At 44.9% G+C, this 19,961-nt stretch overlaps 1 protein-coding gene across 1 annotated transcript in view; it reads right to left on the bottom strand.

Moving 5' to 3' along the window:
* Positions 1–517: 517 nt before the first annotated feature.
* PIP5K1B (phosphatidylinositol-4-phosphate 5-kinase type 1 beta) overlaps positions 518–19,961 on the bottom strand; it is a 373,029-nt gene continuing 353,585 nt past the window's right edge. Inside the window, exon 15 of the mRNA XM_049896712.1 lies at positions 518–556. Coding sequence (XP_049752669.1) covers positions 554–556 — 3 coding nt within the window. The 3' untranslated portion in view covers positions 518–553. The remainder of the gene's footprint in view (positions 557–19,961) is intronic.

The raw sequence follows: 19,961 nt of genomic DNA, 5'->3' as shown, positions 1-19,961 counted from the left end.
TTATAGAAGCTAGCTTTCTATAAAGTATATACAGAATATGACACCGATCTTTATAGGAAACCAGTTTCAGCTTTCAATGACATGGGCTATGATTTTAATTTGGCAAAAATAAAAAAAAACAGAATCTATACTTTATTCACCATTTTGCATGGATGGTTTTGTTTAAAAAAAAAAAAATAAGCAAATTACCTATGGTGCTTATGTATAATCACTGGCTACATGCAGAAGAAAATAACGCAAGTGTCAAATAGTACTTCCAAGTCCAAAAAACGGTAATTGGCAATGGTATAGAAAGCAGCTTAGATAGATATAGTTCATGCAGTTCTTCACAGTTCAGCAAACAACAGGAAGTTGTGTGGTCTCTACACATCCCATCTACTGACCATCCCAGGGGCACGGCTCCCCTGCCATCTCACAACTTGTTACTCCAGCTGAGTAGGACCCCGTGGGAGGTGGGCTAGGCCCAGTTCCTGTGGGGATTCTGGAGTGGAGACACTTCTCTCCCACACTCTGTACACCTGTCACCATCTGCTTAGGTGGTCACCATGTTTGCTTACTAGTGAAGAAGACAAAGAAAGAACATAGTGGTGAGACTAGATTTTGGCATCGACTTAGAACCCTGTCCCATAAGTGAAACACGAGCTCAGGATTTCTCTCCATAGCTGGCGTCTTGGGAAGGTACAGGTAGAAGCGGGGTTCATTAGGCTGAGGATTCTTCTGCAATGATTTTCAGGTGGATCCAGTTACCAGCTGCCATCAAGTCAATTTCCACTCACGGGGACCCCATGTGCAGAGTAGAACTGTGATCCTTAGAGGTTTCAAGGCTGTGACCTTTCGAAAACATTGCGAGGCCTGTCTTCCGAGATGCCTCTGGGTGGGTTTGAACCACGAAGCTTTCGGTTAATAGTCTTGCTTTAACTATTTGCACCACCAGGGACTCCTATGACATGGACCCACCACATGTTAATCACTCTGGCGCTTATCAAGTCCCTTCTACATCTCAGCGCTGGGCTGAGACTTGGAGGGAAGCAACATTGGCAAAGACACACTCACGCTCTCCAGGTGCACAGGGGGTGGGGGTGTGCTCTGGGACACCAGGCCGGAAGCCACTCAGATCAACTTGAGCACGGTCATTTCCAAATAACATACCCCTGTGGCTGGGCTATAAAAATACATCTGGAAATACTTAACCTAAAATGGTGAACATTTAAAGTCAGAGCCAGCGTACTCAACCTGTGACAGTTCCATCAATATGTGTGAGGAAGCAGTACACAGCCCACACATGGTCAAAATCTTAAAATGACTTAAAACACAGAGGAAAATAGCAAACCTAAAATCAAAAAAACCAAACCCGTTGCCGTCAAGTGGATTCTGACTCATAGCGACCGTATAGGACAGAGCGGAATTGCCCCCTATGCTTTCCATGGAGCATCTGGTGGATTCCAACGGCCGACCTTTTGGTTAGTAGCCGTAGCTCTTAACCACTATGCTACCAGGGTTTCCAGTCCACCTAAAGCAGTCTGTTAATTAACCAAGAAGCTCTTTCTGAGGCACCAGGGCACTGTGGGGAGGCTGGATAACGCCCAGGGCAAGTCTAAACAGGGAAGCCCAACCCAGAGAGTCAAGCCCCACTTTACAAAGCCCTTGGCCAGACATCCACATGCCAGAGTTGGCTTTTCTGGCTTCTCCAACCCTAAGCTAAGGTCACCTTCGCTTTTTATTTTACTAAGCAGGCTATCAAGTTCATATGCTTTGGTCCTTATTTTTATTCAGAGACATTAATGACATTCACTGTGCTGGGCGACCATCACCACTATCCATCCCCAGATGCTTTTCATCACCGCATAGGGAACCCAGTGCCCCTTCAGCAACAACTCCTCGTTTCTCCCTCCCCTCAGCCCCTGGTCACCACTGATAGCTTCTTATCTCCATGCACTTGCCTAAGGAACCCTGGTGGCGCAGTGATTAAGTGCTCAGCTCCTAACTGAAAAGTTTTCAGATGAAACCCACCAGCTGCTCCACTGGAGAAACGACCTGGTGATCTGCTCCCATAAACATTAAAGCCTAGAAAACCCTGTGGGGCAGCTCTACTCTGTCATGTGGAGTCAGAATGAGTTGGAATCGACTCGAAGGCAACTAGCAACAACACCAATGCATTTGTCTTGTTTAGACACTTAAGTGGGACCATACGACACTTGTCCTTTTGAATCTGACTTGCTTCACTCAGCGTGTTTTCAAGGTCCACCAGGCATGGTGTGTATCAGGGCTTCGTTTCCCTTTATGGAGGAGTGATATTCCACTGTGTGGATAGACCATATTGTGCTTATCCATTCCTTTGTTGGTGGACACTTGGGTTGTTGCCATCATTTGACTATTGTGAATAATACCGCAGTGAACATTCATGTACACGTATCTGTTTGAGTCCCTGATTTCAAGGCTTTTGGGGCTACATCTAAGAGTGACCTTGCTGGGTCATATGGGACCAGAGAACCTAGTTGTTTTCTCAGAGATTCCTGAATTTCAAACAGAAAGTAGCCCCCATTTGGCTCTAGGAAGTTTTGAGAGTTTTTTTTGTGTGTGTGTAATTAAAGCTCTATAAACCAAACCAAACCCATTGCCTTCGAGTCAATTCCAATTCATAGCAACCCTATAGGACAGAGTAGAACTGCCCCACAGGGTTTGTAAGAAGCAGACTGCCACATCTTTTTCCTGCAGAGCGCCAGGTGAGTTTGAACCACTGGCCTTTTGGTTAGCAGCAGAACGCTTTACCCTCTATGCCACCAGGGCTCCTTATACTGTCTACGTTACAACATATTAGTCCTACGGAAATCAGGACAGGACAGTCTGAAAGGTGTCTAATCAGAAAGATAAGGGATTTTGCAGCTGGAAGCAATCACAGAGATTCTTGGGTCCAAGTTTCCTACCTTTGCAACTAAAAAATCAAAAAACGTTGGACTCAGGATGAGAGGCGAAGTTACACTTCCCCAAAGGCCAGTGATGCAAGACTTTAACAGAGAAAGTCTGCAGCAGAAGGAGAGAATGGAGCTGGTCCTTGGAGGCTGCGTACAATTTGGATGAGGACGACCATTTTGTGCCTCCTTGAAGGTCCACGCCAATCAGTAACAAGATGACTGATAGGATGAGAAGAGATCCAGGAAGAAAGCTGCCATGCCCCTGGGACTTCTATCAGGATGGACTTCAGATGGCGGCCTCTCATTTCAAAGTCGTTTGTGCAGTGGTAATAACTTAACACCCTTCGCTGCCTGCCTGATTTTTTTCCCAAAGAGCCGAGGGGACCCCGAGGGCAGCCAGGATTTAAACGGGCTGACGTCCTACAGTGGGCTTTCCAGCACCCAAGTTCTTCCTGCTGATCATAAATCCAAGCGGTTACCTTGTTCTCCAGTGGATCACACAGCTCCGGGGCCCTAACAGGATCCACCTAAACTCTGCTTCTGCCTCAGTTGGAGAACGTGAGGGTAGAAATAGGGTTGGTGTTTCAGTGGGAAAGGAACAGTGCTGGGGGTTCCTTCTCATGTATGTAGAAGGACAGCATCAGTCTCTAGCGGCCCAGCCACCCTCTGCGGGGACCAGGAGCTGCACCTCCATCCCGGCCCTCCCCCGTCAGCCCTTCATTTGGTAGCATTTTTCTTTACAAAAATACACACTGGACATCACTGGATTTAAGATATTTTGTTTTGTTTTGTTTTAATAAGACCCTATATTTGCATTTATTGTATTTATCCCTACCCCTTAATGGGGGTTCCTTTAAAGGCCACAGTCATCTTGGGGTTAAGGGGCTGTGAGGGATTTCTTGCCAAAGATTGAAAACAAAGACAAGGCTTTTTCCCACCATGTTTGTGGATGCTCCTTCAAGTTGCTACCTAAGCAGTGAACCACCCCCCGTCTGTCAGCTTGGTGTACTTGGTGGCTTGCATGTTGCTGTGATGCTGGAAGCTATGCTATGCCAGCTACACCAGCAGGGTCACTCGTGGTGGACAGGTTTCAGTGAAGTGTCCATACTAAGACAGACTAGGGACTGACCCCAAAAGGGAGTCCTTGGGTGGTGCCAATGCTTCACACGCTCAGCTGCTCACCAAAAGGTTCCAGGTTCAAATTCACCCTGAGGTGCCTTGGAAGGAAGGCCTGGCAATCTACTTCTGAAAAATGAGCCATTGAAAACCCTATGCTGCACAATTCTGCTCTGACCCACGTGGGGTTGCCATGACTCAGGGTGGACCAAACCAAAACCAAACAAACCCAGTGCCGTTGAGTCGATTCCATCTCATAGCAACAATACATTAAGCCCCAAATGAAGATCCAAATGCAAGGGGTGACTATTTTGTATTGTAAAAAGAAGACAATACTCTTTTGGAAATGACACCAAGGAGCCCTACTTTGCCTTGACTTTATGGGACGTATGTGTCCCTTTGTAACATATGGTGATGCAGTAGCCTTGTCTAGCTGTTCTTCTGTGCAACGTCCTGCCTGGGAAAATAGTCTGTGAAAACCAAAACAAAACCAAACCCGGTGCCGTTGAGTCAATTCCGACTCATAGCGACCCCATAGGACAGAGTAGAGCTGCCCCATAGATTTTCCATGGAGCGCCTGGTGGATTCGAACGCCGACCCTTTGGTTAGAAGCTGTTTCCAGTCTGTGAAAAGACACACTATTTGTAGGTATGACACGGTGTCATCTTTCTTCCTAAAACCCGGGCCGACCTGGTGGTATGGACGTTGTTCTTGCGCAAGCCGGGGCCCGTGCCCACTTGTAAACCAGCAGGGAAGGAGAAGAAACGACAAGTTACTCACCAGGTAGACATCACGCACTTAGGTGTTATCATCCTGCGTTTCCAGAGTGTCTGTCTCAGAGGTTAGGTAGACGGTCCCCTCCTCCAAGGTAAATGTTGAACTGGAAGGTGACCCTTTGCTGGAAAATATACAAGGGCCGTGAGCAGGTTGCCACCAGAATGAAATCCATAGAAACCTCCACGATTGTGGCTACAGATACTGACGTGGGGAGGATTTGGGGGATGACAAAAAACTCTTTTTATGGTGTTCAAAGGGGATATGGTCACACCTGGAGATACACTATTTGAGTTAATGTATTTGATTGTGGGTGCCATGGGCCAGAATCTACTGCATGACAACTGTGCGTGTGTCTTTAGTTAGTAGTGCGTTTCCTCTCCCTGCTTCTTTGTATTTTCGAGACACGATTTGTGAAGAACCTCATACCTGTGAGTAGGGAGTTCCTGGGGTCCAAGAAGCCCGCTGCTCATCTTTGACTCTGGATAGTTGCTTCTCACTGGTTAAGTTCTCCTGTCTTGGTGCTCACAGTTTGCCACTTTATAGAAAACAACCTTGTGCATAGTTAGCAGTGGTGATGACTGTTCTTTTTACTATTGTTTTTTTCTTTTTGGCATGAAAGGTTTAATTACATCAGTGGTTAAACACAACTTTCTGCCCCCCAGGGAACACTAGTGGCAACAAAAGTTAATCAAGGCTGCTACCCGAGAAGTTGGCAGTGCAATGGGAGAAAAGACCTGGTGATCTGCTCCTGTAGAGATTACAGCCTTGGAAACCCTATGGGGCAGTTCTACTCTGTCATATGGGGTCACTATGACTTGGAATCGACTGGACAGCATCCCACAATAATAACAACCCGCAGGGTTCCTGATTCGGGAGGTCTGGTGAACGGTGCATGAGTTTGTAACAGGTGGTACTGATGCTGCTGGTCTGGTCCAGGGACCACTAGTTGTGCCACACAGAATTACATAATTAGAGTGTTGTGGTATATGCTTTCATCATACCCAAGCATATAAGGGAAATCCTGGTGATGTAGTGATTAAGTGCTATGGCTGCTAACCAAGAGGTCGGCAGTTCGAATCCCCCAGGCGCTCCTTGGAAACTCTACTGGGTAGTTCTACTCTTTCCTACAGGTTCGCTATGAGTCGGAATCGACTCAACGGTAGTTGGTGGTTGGTTACGCATATAAGACAACGCTCTAATTGTTGACTCAACGGCAATGGGTTCGGGATTGTATGCTGTGTAGGGAGAGTCCAAAGTGCAGCTCAGTAACAAGGACACAAAAGCCAATGGAATGCAGGTAGCGAGCTGTGTATGCAGGGAAAGTGCCCTGTTTTGTCGTGAGGTGACAACCAGTGTTCACTGTTGGAGTAACTGGTCCATCTCGGTGGTGTCGGCTGCCCTGGAGTCCACCCTAACCCATGGCGACCCCATGCACAGTGGAACAGAACGCTGCCTGGTCCTGTGCCGTCCCGGTGATCAGTTTTCAGTCAGGTCATTGTGACCCACAGGGTTTTCACTGGCTGCTTTTCAGAACTAGATTGCCAGGCCGTTCTTCCTAGTCCATCTTAGTATGGAAGCTCCGCTGAAACCTGCTCAGCATCATAGCAACACGCAAGCCTCCACGGAGAGATGGGTGCTGGCTGCGCACGAGGTGCACTGGCCGGAAGTCCAACCCGGGTCTCCCTCATAGAAGGTGACTATTCCACCATCTCAACCAAATTGTATTTAAATCGGGTATTAATTTAGGGGCTCAGGAATGCACGACTTTTTTTCTTCATTGAAATACAAGGTATTTTCGTTTTTAACCTGTGGAAATTTGCCATGCGAAGTTTTCTGCAGGCAGAAATTGTCCGCAGGGTTTGGATGTTTGTTGTTAGAAGAACTGGGGAGGGGTGGCCATCTGCCATATGGAGGGAACCTCAGCATGGCGCGTGGTCGCCCCCTGGTGGTCGAGCTGAGAGCAGCTGTGGAGAAGAAGGACTTCCCCTCTCACCTTCCATACCATGTCCTCTTCCTGAGATCCCCTCCTGGCTTAGCTCAGAGCTCTCCTCTGCTGACAGCACCCTGTCTAAGGTCATCTTCTTAAGGAGCCCTGGTGGCACAACGATTAAGTGCTCAGCTGCTAACTGACTGGCTGAACCCACCAGCTGCTCCGCAGAAGAAAGACCTGGTGACCTGCTTCAGTAAGGGCGACAGCCTAGGAAACCCTATGGGGCAGCTCTACTCTGTCCCATGTGGTCGCTGTGAGTGGGAATCAACTCAAGGGCACCCAACAACAACAGCAAGGTCAGCCTCTCAGGATGGGAGACTACTGAGGACACTATAACCTCTGTGCCTCTCATCTGGGAACTGCACGTAATTCTCTCTGTAAACATCTGACTCTGAATGGAAGACACACGAACTAGTTAGGAATCCTGACCTTTTCAATATCAAACAAAGAAATGAAAAAGTTGCCCCAAAACTGCATAGTTCTTAGTAAATAAGGTTTCTTTGTATTTTTCCTGGTCATAAAAGTAAGGCATATTGAGAAAACTTTGAAAATAAAGAAAAGGAGGAGGAAAGGAAGGTGCCTTGCTGACACAGTGGTTAAAGTGCTCGACTGCTCACTGAAAGCTCAGCTGATTGAACCCACCAGCTGCTCTGCAGGAGAAAAGATGGGGCAGTCTGCTCCTGTCAAGATTATAGCCTTGGAAAGTATATGGGGCAGTTCGATTCTGTCCTACAGGGGCACTAGGAGTCAGAATCAACTCGAAGGCAAAGGGTTTTGGTTTATGTAAAATATATGATGGGGGGTGGCAAAAAATATGCTACAAAATAATAGTGGTTTCCTAGACTTTCTGAATCGTGGGCCATATTGCTTTTCCAATAATTTTTTAAACTAACTTCCTCCTGATTTTAATTTTCAGCTACTTCTATTTATTTTCTTCCTAATAAGGGTATAAGCAAGAATATTGTGGTTGTGCTTGTTCTTTTCAAAATTTTATTTCTTTAGTGGCCCTACATGCATATGGTATAAAATACAGCAGAAAGTAGCCCTCTTTGCCCATATCCTCATGTGACTCAGAGTTCTCCTGCCTAGAAGCAAGCTCGTTTCGGGAGTATTTTTTTTTTAATATAATATTTACCTTTTGGTTTTGGAAACTAAGAGTATGTCACTGTTATGGTTAAAAAAAATAAAAATAACAGAACAGAAATATTAGTGTATTCTCCAGGACTCAATAAGTACATTTATGGATGATAATTTTAAAAAATACATTATTAGCAGAAAAAAGAAATACCAGATTTCCTTGGTTCATAGAATCAAAATTTGATAAAATCGAATTCATCGCTTTTTTAGCCTTTATTATCCACACTGTTTTACACATGTATTAGTTTTCCATCTTAGTAAGTAGAATATTTTTGCATCATTAAATTTGGGCACAAAAACTAGGCTCATAGACACTCATATCCAGATTATATAAAGAACTCTCACAACCCAATGACAGAAAGGCAAATAACCCAGTAGAAAAATGGGCACAACATACCAATTACGATGGCTAAAATACATAATGCCGACATCAATAAATGTTGGTGAGGATGTGGAGCCACAGGAACTCCCATTCACCACTGGAGGGAATGCATAATGGCGGGTTGGAAAGCCCTCACAGTTTTCTTACAAAGCCAAAGGTCGTCTTGGTTATCAAGTGCTCTATAACAGAAATGCCACAAGTGGGTGTCTTTAATGAAAACAAATTTATTTTCTCACTGTTGAAGAGTCTAGAAGTCCAAAGTCAGGGTACTGGCTGGAGAGGAATGTTTTCTCTCTCTGTAGGCTCTGGGGGAAGGTCCTTGTTCCCTGGTGATCTTCATGTGGTGTGGCATCTATCTTCTCTCATCTCTGCTTGCTTCTCTATGCCTAATCTGCTCTTTTTATATGTCAAAGGCGATTGCCTTAAAATACACCCTACACTGTTATGGCCTCTTAACAAAGAAATCCCATTCTTAAATGAGAGTATAACCACAGGTATACTCATCACTGTCAAGTCAATTCCGACTTATAGCAACCCTACAAGACAGAGTAGGACTGACTCAAGGGTTTCAGGGCTGTAATCTCTATGGAAGCAGACTGCCCCATCTTTCTCCTGTGGAGCAGCTGGTGGGTTTGAACCACCAACATTTTGGTGAACAGCTGAGCACTTAATCACTTTCCCACCAGGTAAGGGGGTTAGGATTTAAAACACATGTTTAGGGGGACACAATTCAACCCACAACAGCATATGATCCAACAATCACTCTCCTTCATTTACCAACATTGAAAGCCTATGCTCAGACAAAAACATGCACACAGTGTTTATGGGAGGGTTTCTTATCTGTAGTTCTCATCAGTGTGGTGGGTGAATGCATCTCTCTGTCTCCTTCCTGAGCCATCAGCAACCATAGTGCACCCCCTGCTTCCTTCTGTGGGGTGACCTTGTCTCCCGGGATGGACCCTGGGCACACAGAAGGCACTCATGCTCCTGTCCTGTAAAACGCTGGACTCCTAGGCTGCCTCCAAATGCCCAGCCTTGCTCACTCTGCAATCAGAGCTCCAAGGACATTGGCATTGCCCAGGACACACACCAAGCCCTCCAGAGTGCCCACTGAGGCCCCTTTCCCTGGGTGGGGGCAGGCAACCCCACCCACTGACAGCTCCCGCTAAGGATCAAGATCAAACTACCAACTCTTTTCTTGGTCTCTCTAACCAAGAAAATCAACCTTATTTAAAGGCTGAAGGTGGTTACTTACCTAAGGGCTACAAAGCTGGTTCTGACCACTTCCTTCACAAATCCTGGAGAAACCATTTGTTTTTGGGCCTCAACCAAAATGAATACTAAAAACATTTTGTTTAGCATTCTGTGATTTTTAGCAAAGACAGATTAGTGAAGGTTATATACATTATTGAAGAGAAATGTGGATCTCTCATAAAAGAAATGCCTTACAAAAAAATACAGAGGACGTAAAATCTTACCTGTGCTCAGATACCTTTCTGCGATACGCATGACTGTGTATGAACGTGTCCATTGCTGCTTAAAGCACTAATGGAATGTGATTATTGAGACAGTGAGGAGCTACCGTAAGGGATCATGAAGACTGAGAAGATCCTGCGGGAACACACCGTCCAATCCAAATAACTGCACCACAAAGATCAACCCAGTAGCTGTGGAGTCAGTTCTGCCCCATGGCGCCCCCGTGTGTGTCAGAGTAGAACTGTGCTCCTCAGAGTTTTCCCTGGCTGATTTTTCAGGAGCAGATTGCCAGATCTTTCTTCTGGGGTGCCCCTGGGTCAACTCAAATCTCCAAGCTTTCGGTTAGCAGCCGAGTGTCTTAACCGTTTAACCGACCCAGGGCCTGCAGAAAATTCCTGTTCCCGTGAAGATGCCCCAAGTACTGAAGGTAAAATATGTTCTGAGAAGGATTTCCACTTCTGTGTCTGCATCGCTGATCAGTTTAATGTCTATTTCTCTTCAGTTCTGGTACTGGGGAATATTCTGCCTGTTGCCCCGTTTTCTTACTGTGCTGTTGATTTCCTGGACACAAAGCCTACACAGAATTGATTCCTAAGTTCTTCGGCTGAGAGTTTCCCAGCTCCTGTTTCAGGGTTCATGTCTAAGGGCAAGCATCTCTCTGGGGAGGAATGCCCTCCAAACCCAGCGGTCAGGTCAGAGGCTCACCATCCCTCAGCTCGCAGCTCAGGAAGATCCATTTCCGGAAGCAAAGTTATGTGACTGGATGGAGGAGTCTGGCTCCCTGCCCAGGTTCTGTACCCCCAAGTGTTGCCCTAATTCCTTTGATTCAGAGTGTCTGAGGGGAATTACTCCTAATTTGCAATAAGCCCCCCAGGAAACTGCTAACCTCGCAGGCTCTGATCCTCCCCTGTGAGCCCAGGAACTGCTGGCACTTGCCATTTGCTCTAAGGCACACACTTCCTGACTCCGACTCATGGCGACCTCTTATGTTACAGAGTAGAACTGCTCCATGGGGACTTCTTGGCTGCAATCTGTCACATCGGGCCTCTAGGAGTAGAAATCGACTGGATGGCCGCTAACAACAACAATCTTTATGGAAGCAGGTCGCCTAGCCTATCTTCCACGGCAGTGCTGGGTTACTTCGAACCACCAATCTTAAGATAAGCAGCCGAATGCCACGTGTTTCCACCAGGAAGAGACCTTACATAGAAGAGGAATTTCATGTCCTCCCAGTGCTCCCCCAGGGAGTGGACAGGGCTGGCTCTGCAAAGCCACTCAGGCCTCCCTGTCATTTACAAAAATGCTTACTTCTGCCACCAGGAAAATTCATCTGGCTTCGTTGGAGTGCGTGAACCTGGCTGGACCGCTGACAACATCAGTGATAATTTTATAGCCTGGAACACTCTGATTTCTGTTTGCAGACCTAATGAGGGTTTTATACCTAATTCCCCCGAGGACAGTTGTTCAGGGAACCTGCGGTATAATCCACAGTTTTCATCTTGTAAAAGTCATTCTCTCACTGCCTTTTTAAATTTTTATCCAAGTGATAATGTTATAAGATATCACCTATGATACAGATTCAAAAACTCGGCCTTTCTGACTCATAGTGACTGAATAGGAGAGAATGTAATCGTCCCGTAGGGTTTCCAAGGCTGTGATCTTTACAGAAGCAGAATGCCCCATGTTTCTCCTGCAGCGTGGCTGGGGGGCTCAACCTTATGGTTAGCAGCCAGGTGCTTAAGCACTGCACCACCAGGGCTCCTTGTGACACAGATAACATGGGAAAAAGAAACAGCTTCTTGCCCCTTGTCTCCCCAGCCCCAGTGACCCCGCCCCCTACCATGGGCAGCTCCTTTTAGGATTTCTTTTTCTAGTTCTTCTGGGGCTTCCCTGCATATCTTTGAATTAATCAGGGAATACTGAGATTCTCAGCCTAAGGCAGCATTCATTGATTTGGTAAGAAGGAAATTACCCTCTCCAACTCCATCTTCCGTCCCATATTTGCTACTTAACATTTTATTTATTTCATAACTGTGAATAATACACTTAATAGCCTTTTTATCAGTGGTAGAATTCTCACCTTCCACGCGGGAGACCCGGGTTTGATTCCCAGCCAAGGTACCTCATGTGCGGCCCCCACCTGTCATCCCCCAGTGCAGGCTTGACTGTTGCTGTCTGGGCTGCTGAACAGGCTTCAGTGGAGCTTCCAGGCGAAGACAGACTAGGAAGAGAGGCCTGGTGATTTGCTTCTGAAAATTAGCAAATGAAAACCCTATGGATCACAATGGTCCAGCCGTACAGGATCATGGTTTAGTTTTGTTGTGCCACCAGGAGCTGAGGGCTGACCCAACAGCAGCTAACAACACCAACGTACTCCACATGTCCTTTCACGTCCCCGCTATCTCATCTCTGTCCCCTGCTTTCACCTCTCATTTTGTATCAGACTCTTTTTTCCTAAACCTTATCTCTACCTCAGCAAACAAAAAAAAAACACTTGCGTCAGTTCCGACTCAGTAGATCTGTTCCATACAGTTTCTAAGGAGCAGCTGGTGGATTTGAACTGCCGACCTTTCGGATAGTAGCCAAACTCTTAACCACTGCACAACCAGGGCCCCGAGGCTACCCTGCCGAGTTTGTCAATATTTACATTCTGTCTTGCAGCTATCACCAAAATGTTCCTGCTTTGTCCTTGGATTGGCTCTGAAAGTAGAAAATCAATATGTAGTTTATATTATTAGGACTACGTAAACAATGTTTAATACCTGGCCAACGGCGAGTGGGGTTGAAATTTCCCTTTGGGTTCAAAGTCACGATTGCTGGGCCAGGCAAAGAAAAATCTTCCCAAAATCAAAGTTGAAAGCAGTTTTTCTCTCTCTCTCTCCCTCTCTCTCTCTCTTTAACTTTTACTTACGTTCATGCGACATTAGGCTGTGTGGTGGTTAATGTTGTGTGTCAACCTGGCTAGGCTGTGATTCTCAGTGGTTTGGCAGACACTGGACTGGCTGCTCTTCCATAATGGAATAGAATGTAATCACTTTCCATGATGTGAACTGATGTGAGCAGCAATCAGTTAAAAGGGGAGTTTCCTTGGGGATGTGGCCTGCCTCCAGTATGTAAATGGTGAAGCTCTTTCTCCCCCTACCCACCCCTGTATCCCCTTTCTCTTTCTTCTCCACCCTGCACTCTCCTCCTTGCCTGACCTCAGGTTCCTGGACATAAGCCTGTAGACGTCTCTGGCCTGCCACCTGACCCGCAGATTTTAGGTCATCAGCAGCCACAAGCCCATGAGCAGACCTGATCCTTAGCGTGCCCGATGGCTTCCAAGGGATGAAGAATGACAACAAGGTTCTCACACACAGCTAGGCCAACACCTAATCAATTTCAAACCCTGACTTGAATGATTGGAAAATGTCATAGAAACTACCGGTCTCCGCTGTCCAGGTCAACATCCGGTCTGGAGCCATTAGGAATCTAAGGCACATGTTATTGTTGTTTTTACATGCCAAAGAGTCGGTTCCGGCTCGTAGGGACCCTACGTACAACAGAATGAAACACTGCCCGGTCCCGCTACGTCCTTACAATTGTTGATTTGCTTGAGCCCATTGTTGCAGCCACTGTGTCAATCCACCTCTTTAAGGCTCTTCCTCTTTTCCATTAACCCTGTACTTTACCAAGTATGATTTCCTTCTCCAGGGACTGATCCCTCCTGAAAACATGTCCAAAGTATGTAAGCGCAGTCTTGCCATCCTTGCTTCTAACAGAGCATTCTGGTTGTACTTCTTTCAAAATAGATTTGTTCAGTCTTTTGGCAGTCCTTGGTATATTCAATATTCTTTGCCAGCACCACAATTTGAAGGTGTCAATTCTTCTTCGGCCTTCCTTATTCATTGTCCAGCTTTCACATGCATATGATGTGATTGAAAATACCATGGCTTGGGTCAGGCACACCTTAGTCTTCAAGGTGACATCTTTGCTTTTCAGCACTTTAAAGAAGTCTTTTGTAGCAGATCTGCCCAATGCAATGGGTCCTTTAATTTCTTGACTGCTGCTTCCATGGCTGTTGATTATGGATCTAAGTAAAATGAAATCCTTGACAACTTCAATCTTTTCTCCTTTTATCATGATGTTGCTCATTGGTCCAGTTGTGAGGATTTTTGTTTTCTTCATGTTGAGGGGCAATCCATACTGAAGGCTGTGGTCTTTGATCTTCCTTAGTAAGTGTTTCAAGTCCTCTTCACTTTCAACAAGCAAGGTTGTGTCATCTGCATAACGCAGGTTGTTAATGAGTCTTCCTCCAATCCTGATGCCCCGTTCTTCTTTATATAGTCCAGCTTCTTGGATTATTTGCTCAGCATACAGATTGAATAGTTATGGTAAAAGGATACAACCCTGACGCACACCTTTCCTGACGTTAAACCACTCAGTATCCCCCTGTTCTTTCTGAACAACTGCCTCTTGATCTATGTACAGGTTTCCCATGAGCACAATTAAGTGTTCTGGAATTCCTATTCTTCACAATGTCATCCGTAATTTGTTATGATCCACACAGTCGAATGCCTTTGCGTAGTCAATAAAACTCAGGTAAACATCCTTCTGGTATTCTCTGCTTTCAGCCAGGATCCATCTGACATCAGCAATGATATCCCTGGTTCCACATCCTCTTCTGAATCTGACCTGAGCTTCTGGCAGTGCTCTGTTGATATATTGCTACAGCCGCTTTTGAATGATCTTCAGCAAAATTTTGCTTGCGTGAGATATTAATGATATCGTTCTGTGATTTTTGTATTCTGCTGGATCACCTTTCGTGGGAATAGGCATAAATATTGATCTCTTCCTGTCGGTTGGTCAGGAAGCTGTCTTCCATATTTCTTGGCATAGACGAGGGAGCACTTCCAGTGCTACAACCATTTGTTCAAACATCTCACTTGATATTTCCTCAATTCCTGGAGCCTTGTTTTTCACCAGTGCTTTCAGTGTGGCTTGGATTTCTTCCTTCAGTACCATCGGTTCCTGATCATATGCTACCTCTTCACATTGTTGACCATCAACTAATTCTTTTGTGTGTAATGACTCTGTGTATTCCTTCGATCTTCTCTTGATTCTTGTTGCATCATGTAATGTTTTCCCCAATGACTCCTTCACTATTGCAACTTGAAGCTTGAATTTTTTCCGTTCTTTCAGCTTGAGAGATGTTCTTCCCTTTTGGTTTTCTATGTCCAGCTCTTTGCACATGTCATTATAATACTTTACTTTGTTTTCTCAAGCCAGCCTTTAAAATTTTCTGTTTAGTTCTTTTACTTCATCATTTCTTCCTTTTGCTTTAGCTGCTCGACATTCAAAAGCAAGTTTCAGAGTCTCTTCTGACGTCCATCTTGGCCTTTTCTTCCTTTCCTGTCTTTTCAGTGACCTCTTGCTTTCTTCAGGTATGAGGTCCTTGGTGACATCCCACAACTTGTCTGGTTTTCAGTTATTAGTGTTCAAGGTGTCAAACCTATTCTTGAGATGGTCTCTAAATTCAGGTGGGATATACTCAATGTCGTATTTGGCTCTCGTGGATTTGCTCAGATTTTCTTCAGTTTCAGCTTGAACTTGCATATGAGCAATTGATGATTTGTTCCACAGTCAGCCCCTGGCCTTTTTCTGACTGATGATATTGAGCTTTTCCATCGTCTCTTTCCACAGATGTAGTCGATTTGATTCCTTTGTGTTCCACCTGGTCAGGTCCATTTGTATAGTTGCCGTTTATGTTGGTGTAAAAAGTATTAGCAATGAAGAAGTCATTTGTCTTGCAAAATTCTCATTGGATCTCCAGCATTGTTTCTATCACCAAGGCCATATTTTCCAGCTACAGATCCTTCTTCTCTGTTTCCAACTTTCACATTCCAATCACCAGAATTATCAATGCATCCTGATTGCATGTTAGATCAATTTTCAAAGTGCAGAAGCTGATAAAAACTTCAATTTCTTCATCTTTGGCCTTAGTGGTTGGTACATAAATTTGAATAAGATTTGCATTAACTGGTCTTCATTGTATGTGTATGGATATTATCCCATCAATGACGGTGTTGTACCTCCGGATAGATCTTGAAATGTTCTTTTCGAGGATGAAGGCAACGCCATTCCTCTTCTTGTTGTCATTCCCTGCATAGTAGACTATATGATTGTCCAATTCAAAGTGGGCAACACCAGTGCATTTCAGCTCACTGATACCTAGGATATCGATGTTTATGAGTTCTTTTTCATTTCTGACAATTTCCAATTTTCCTAGATTCATATTCGTACTTCCCGGGTTCCAATTATTCATGGATGTTCGCAGCTGTTTTTTCTCTTTTGAGTCATGCCACATCAGCAAGCAAAGGTCCCGAAAGTGTCATTCCATCCATGTCATTAAGGTTGGCTCTACTTTAAGGAGGCAGCCCTTCCCCAGTTGTCTTTTGAGTGCCTTCCAACCTGGGGGCTCATCTTCCATTGCTGTATCAGACAGTTTTCAGCTGCTATTCATAAGGTTTTCACTGTCTAATTCTTTGCAGAAGTAGACTGCCAGGTGCTTCTTCCCAGTATGTCTTAGTCTGGAAGCTCAGCTGAAACCTGTCCTCCATGGGTGACGCTGCTGGTATCTGAAAACCTATGCCATAGCTTCCAGCATCCCAGCAACACGGAAGCCCCCACAGTACAAGAAACTGACAGACACGTGGGGGATAAGCAGCAGAGTAGGAACAGATAAATCAAACAGAGCCCCAGTGGACAAAGAAAGGAGGTAGCTGGCTAAGCACCCCCCTGGCCGGGATGTTTTGGGAAGTACACAGCGTGGACTTCTCTGAAGAGAAGGCCTAGGATTTATTCTGATTCCCAAATCACAATTCAGCTTTAATAACCTCAAACCAGATACTGTGGTCAAGTCGATTGCAACTCATGGCGACCCCACATGTGTCAGAGGAGAACTGTGCTCCACAGAGTTTTCTTTCTCTCTCTCTTTTTTTTTTTTTTTTTTAATGATGTGTATTTGGGGAAGGTTTACACAGGAGGTTAGATTCCCATTCAACAATTTCAACACAAATTGGTGACACTGGTTACATTCTTTACAATGTGTGAACATTCTCATTATTTTCATTCTGGTTGTTCTGTTTCCTTAGGGTGTTCAATAGTTGAATTTTCAGAAGCATATCACCAAGTCTGTCTTCTGAGGTACCTCTGGGTGGACTTGAACGTTCAACCTTTTGGTTAGCAGCTGAGTGTGTTAACCATTTGTACCTTCAGTGGCCCTTTTATATACCAAAACCCTTCTTATAACTTAAGGAACTAACTAGGTGCTTCAGAACAAAAGGTCAGAACGTGCCATTGGTGAGACAATGCATCTCAAACTTCTATTAGAATCACTGGCAGGCCCAGGAAGCTGAATTTTTGGCAACTTGTTTCTGAAGCAAGTCGTTCTAGAACCACCTTCAGGAAACTGTGAGAAACACCAGCTCAGAAGAATGGCAAGGCGGTGAGACGTGCAGGTCAGAGACCGTGCTTCTTTGAATGACCAAGGGCCAGAACGATCCATCAGGGGCAGCCTGACAAAGAATTAAGAGGAACCTCCACGTGGTACAAGTTTGGTAAAGGCCCTGCCTGTGTTTCCAGGTTCAGAGCTGGCTCTGTCCATGTCCCTAGGCTGGCCTTTTCTGTTCTTTGTTGTTATTACTGTTGTCAGCTGATACTGAGTCGGCCGCCGACTCATGGCAGCTCCATGCTCAACAGAACAAAATGCTGCCACGTCCTGCACCATCCCCATGGCCGGCTGTGGATTAAACCATTGTGATCCACAGGGACTTCACTGGCTGACTGTCCATTCTTTAGGAGCTCAGATCTGTAACCATTTATCACATCATACTCAATATATTCTACCTTCAAAAAAGCACATAAGAGTAAACTAATAATCTTTAGGTTTGTTATTGTTCGTTGCTGTCGAATTGGCTCCGACTCCTGGTGACCCATGTACAGCGGAATGAAACTTGACCTTGTCCTGAGCCATCGTCGTGACCGTTGCCAGGACTGAGTCCACTGTCGCAGTTCCTGTGTATTCTGAGCGCCTTCCAGCCCAGGGGCTCATCGTCCAGCACCATATTGGACAATGTTCCGTAGTGACCCACAGGGTTTTCATGGTCTGACTCTCAGAAGCAGGTCACCAGGGCTTTCTTCGTAGTCTATTTTAGACTGGAAGCTCCCCTGAAACCTGTCCACTGTGGGTGACCCTGCTGGTATTTGAAATACTGGTGGCATAGCTTCCAGCATCACAGAACACACCAGGCCCTACAGTACGACAAACTGACAGACGGGTGTTGAGATAAATGATCAGTTATTTTGTGAAATTCCATAAAACACGCCATTCATTATTTTAAACTGTTCACATACCTGACTTATGGTTATGTGTTAATGTGCTCAGCAATCTGTAAATACAAACATTAACGTTTAAAAGCTGTCATTGAAATTGTACCCTTTTCCCATATAGTCTACGTACTTCCCAAAAGACTAAATTATCCTTTTTCAGAGTCTGATTTAAACTCCATTTATTTTGGATGCCTGTCTTTTACATGTATGTCTACATTTTATTTACATGAAATTTCCCAATGGCCGTTAATGAAAATGTTCTCAACGCATTTACCATTGAGATTCCTCTGTGGCATTTCCTTAGATGAAGCCATTGTATCACATCTGAGTTGAGCTGGGAGTAGAAACTCGAAGGCTTTAGTTCTTCCTCCAGGCTCCGTCCGGAATCAGTGCTCCTTAGTGGGGACATGGGCAGTTACTTCAACTCTCTGAGCTTGTTCTTTAACCAAATACAAAGACCAAAACCAAACTCATTGCCATTGAGTTGCCTTCAACTCATAGCGACCCTATGGAGAGAGTACAACTGTCCCAGAGGGTTTCCAAGGAGCGGCTGTGCATTCAAACTGTAGACCTTTTGGTTAGTAGCCAAGCTCTTAAACACTGCACCATCAGGGCTCCTTACCCACATATAGTCGTGGTAAAAATCTCCTTCCTTATTGACCACAGTGTTGGCATGAACAATACATGTGCAAGCATCAAGTGTGGCTCCTGGCAAACCTATACTTAACCCCAGCTGTAATTGTAGATGAAGCCACGGTTGCCCAGTGGTTAAGAGCTTGGTTGCTAACCAAAAGGCTGGCAGTTCAAATCCACCAGCCACTCCTTGGAAACCCTATGGGGCAGTTCTATTCTGTCCTAGAGGGTGGCTATGAGTCAGAATCAACTTGATGGCTTTGGCTTTGTTTTTTGGTTTTATAATTGTCAATGGTGAAGAGTTTCAGTGAAAAACTCGATTTAAAAGAAAACAAATGTTCCCTGAAACAAATTTGAAACGTCATCAATGATGTTGGAAGTCAGCATGGTCTCTTATATAAAGGAATGATCAATGGAAACCTCTCTGGGTTAGTTCAGCCACTACCTACCTTTGTGATGCTGAGTAAGTTCTGTCAACTCAGCTTTCTCACTTTCAAAGGGAGGGTTTGGGGCTAAATAATAGCCGGTTTTTCTTTTTCTTTTTTTTAATGAAGAAATTAGCTTCTAGATTTCAAAAGAATTTCATGTTCCCTAAAGAGTCAAAAGAAGGCTGTGCTCTTTGATCTTCATTAGTAAGTGCTTCAAGTCCTCTTCACTTTCAGTAAGCAAGGTTGTGTCCTCTGCATAACGCAGGTTGTTAATGAGCCTTCCCCCAATCCTGATACCCCTTTCTTCTTCATATAGTCCAGTTTCCTGTATTATTTGATTAACATACAGATTGAATAGCTACGGTGAATGGATACAATCCTGACGCACACCTTTCCTGACTTTAAACCAATCAGTATCCCCTTGTTCTGTCCGAACAACTGCCTCTTGATCTATGTAAAGGTTCTTCTTGAGCACAATTAAGTGTTCTGGAATTCCCATTCTTCGCAGTGTTATTCATAGCTTGTTATGATCCACACAGTCGAATGCCTTTGCTTAGTCAATAAAACACAAGTAAACATCCTTTTGGTATTCTCTGCTTTCATCCAGGATCCATCTGACATCAGCAATGATATCCCTGTTCCATGTCCTGTTCTGAAACCAGCCTGAATTTCTGGCAGTTCCCTGTCAATACACTGCTGCAGCCGTTTTTGAATGATCTTCAGCAAAATTTTGCTTACGT

Source organism: Elephas maximus, chromosome 9 (assembly GCF_024166365.1).
Source record: "Elephas maximus indicus isolate mEleMax1 chromosome 9, mEleMax1 primary haplotype, whole genome shotgun sequence".
In the NCBI taxonomy this organism is placed as follows: domain Eukaryota; kingdom Metazoa; phylum Chordata; class Mammalia; order Proboscidea; family Elephantidae; genus Elephas; species Elephas maximus.
The sequence above is the reverse complement of the archived record's forward strand: the minus strand, read 5'-3'. Positions and strand labels throughout refer to the sequence as shown.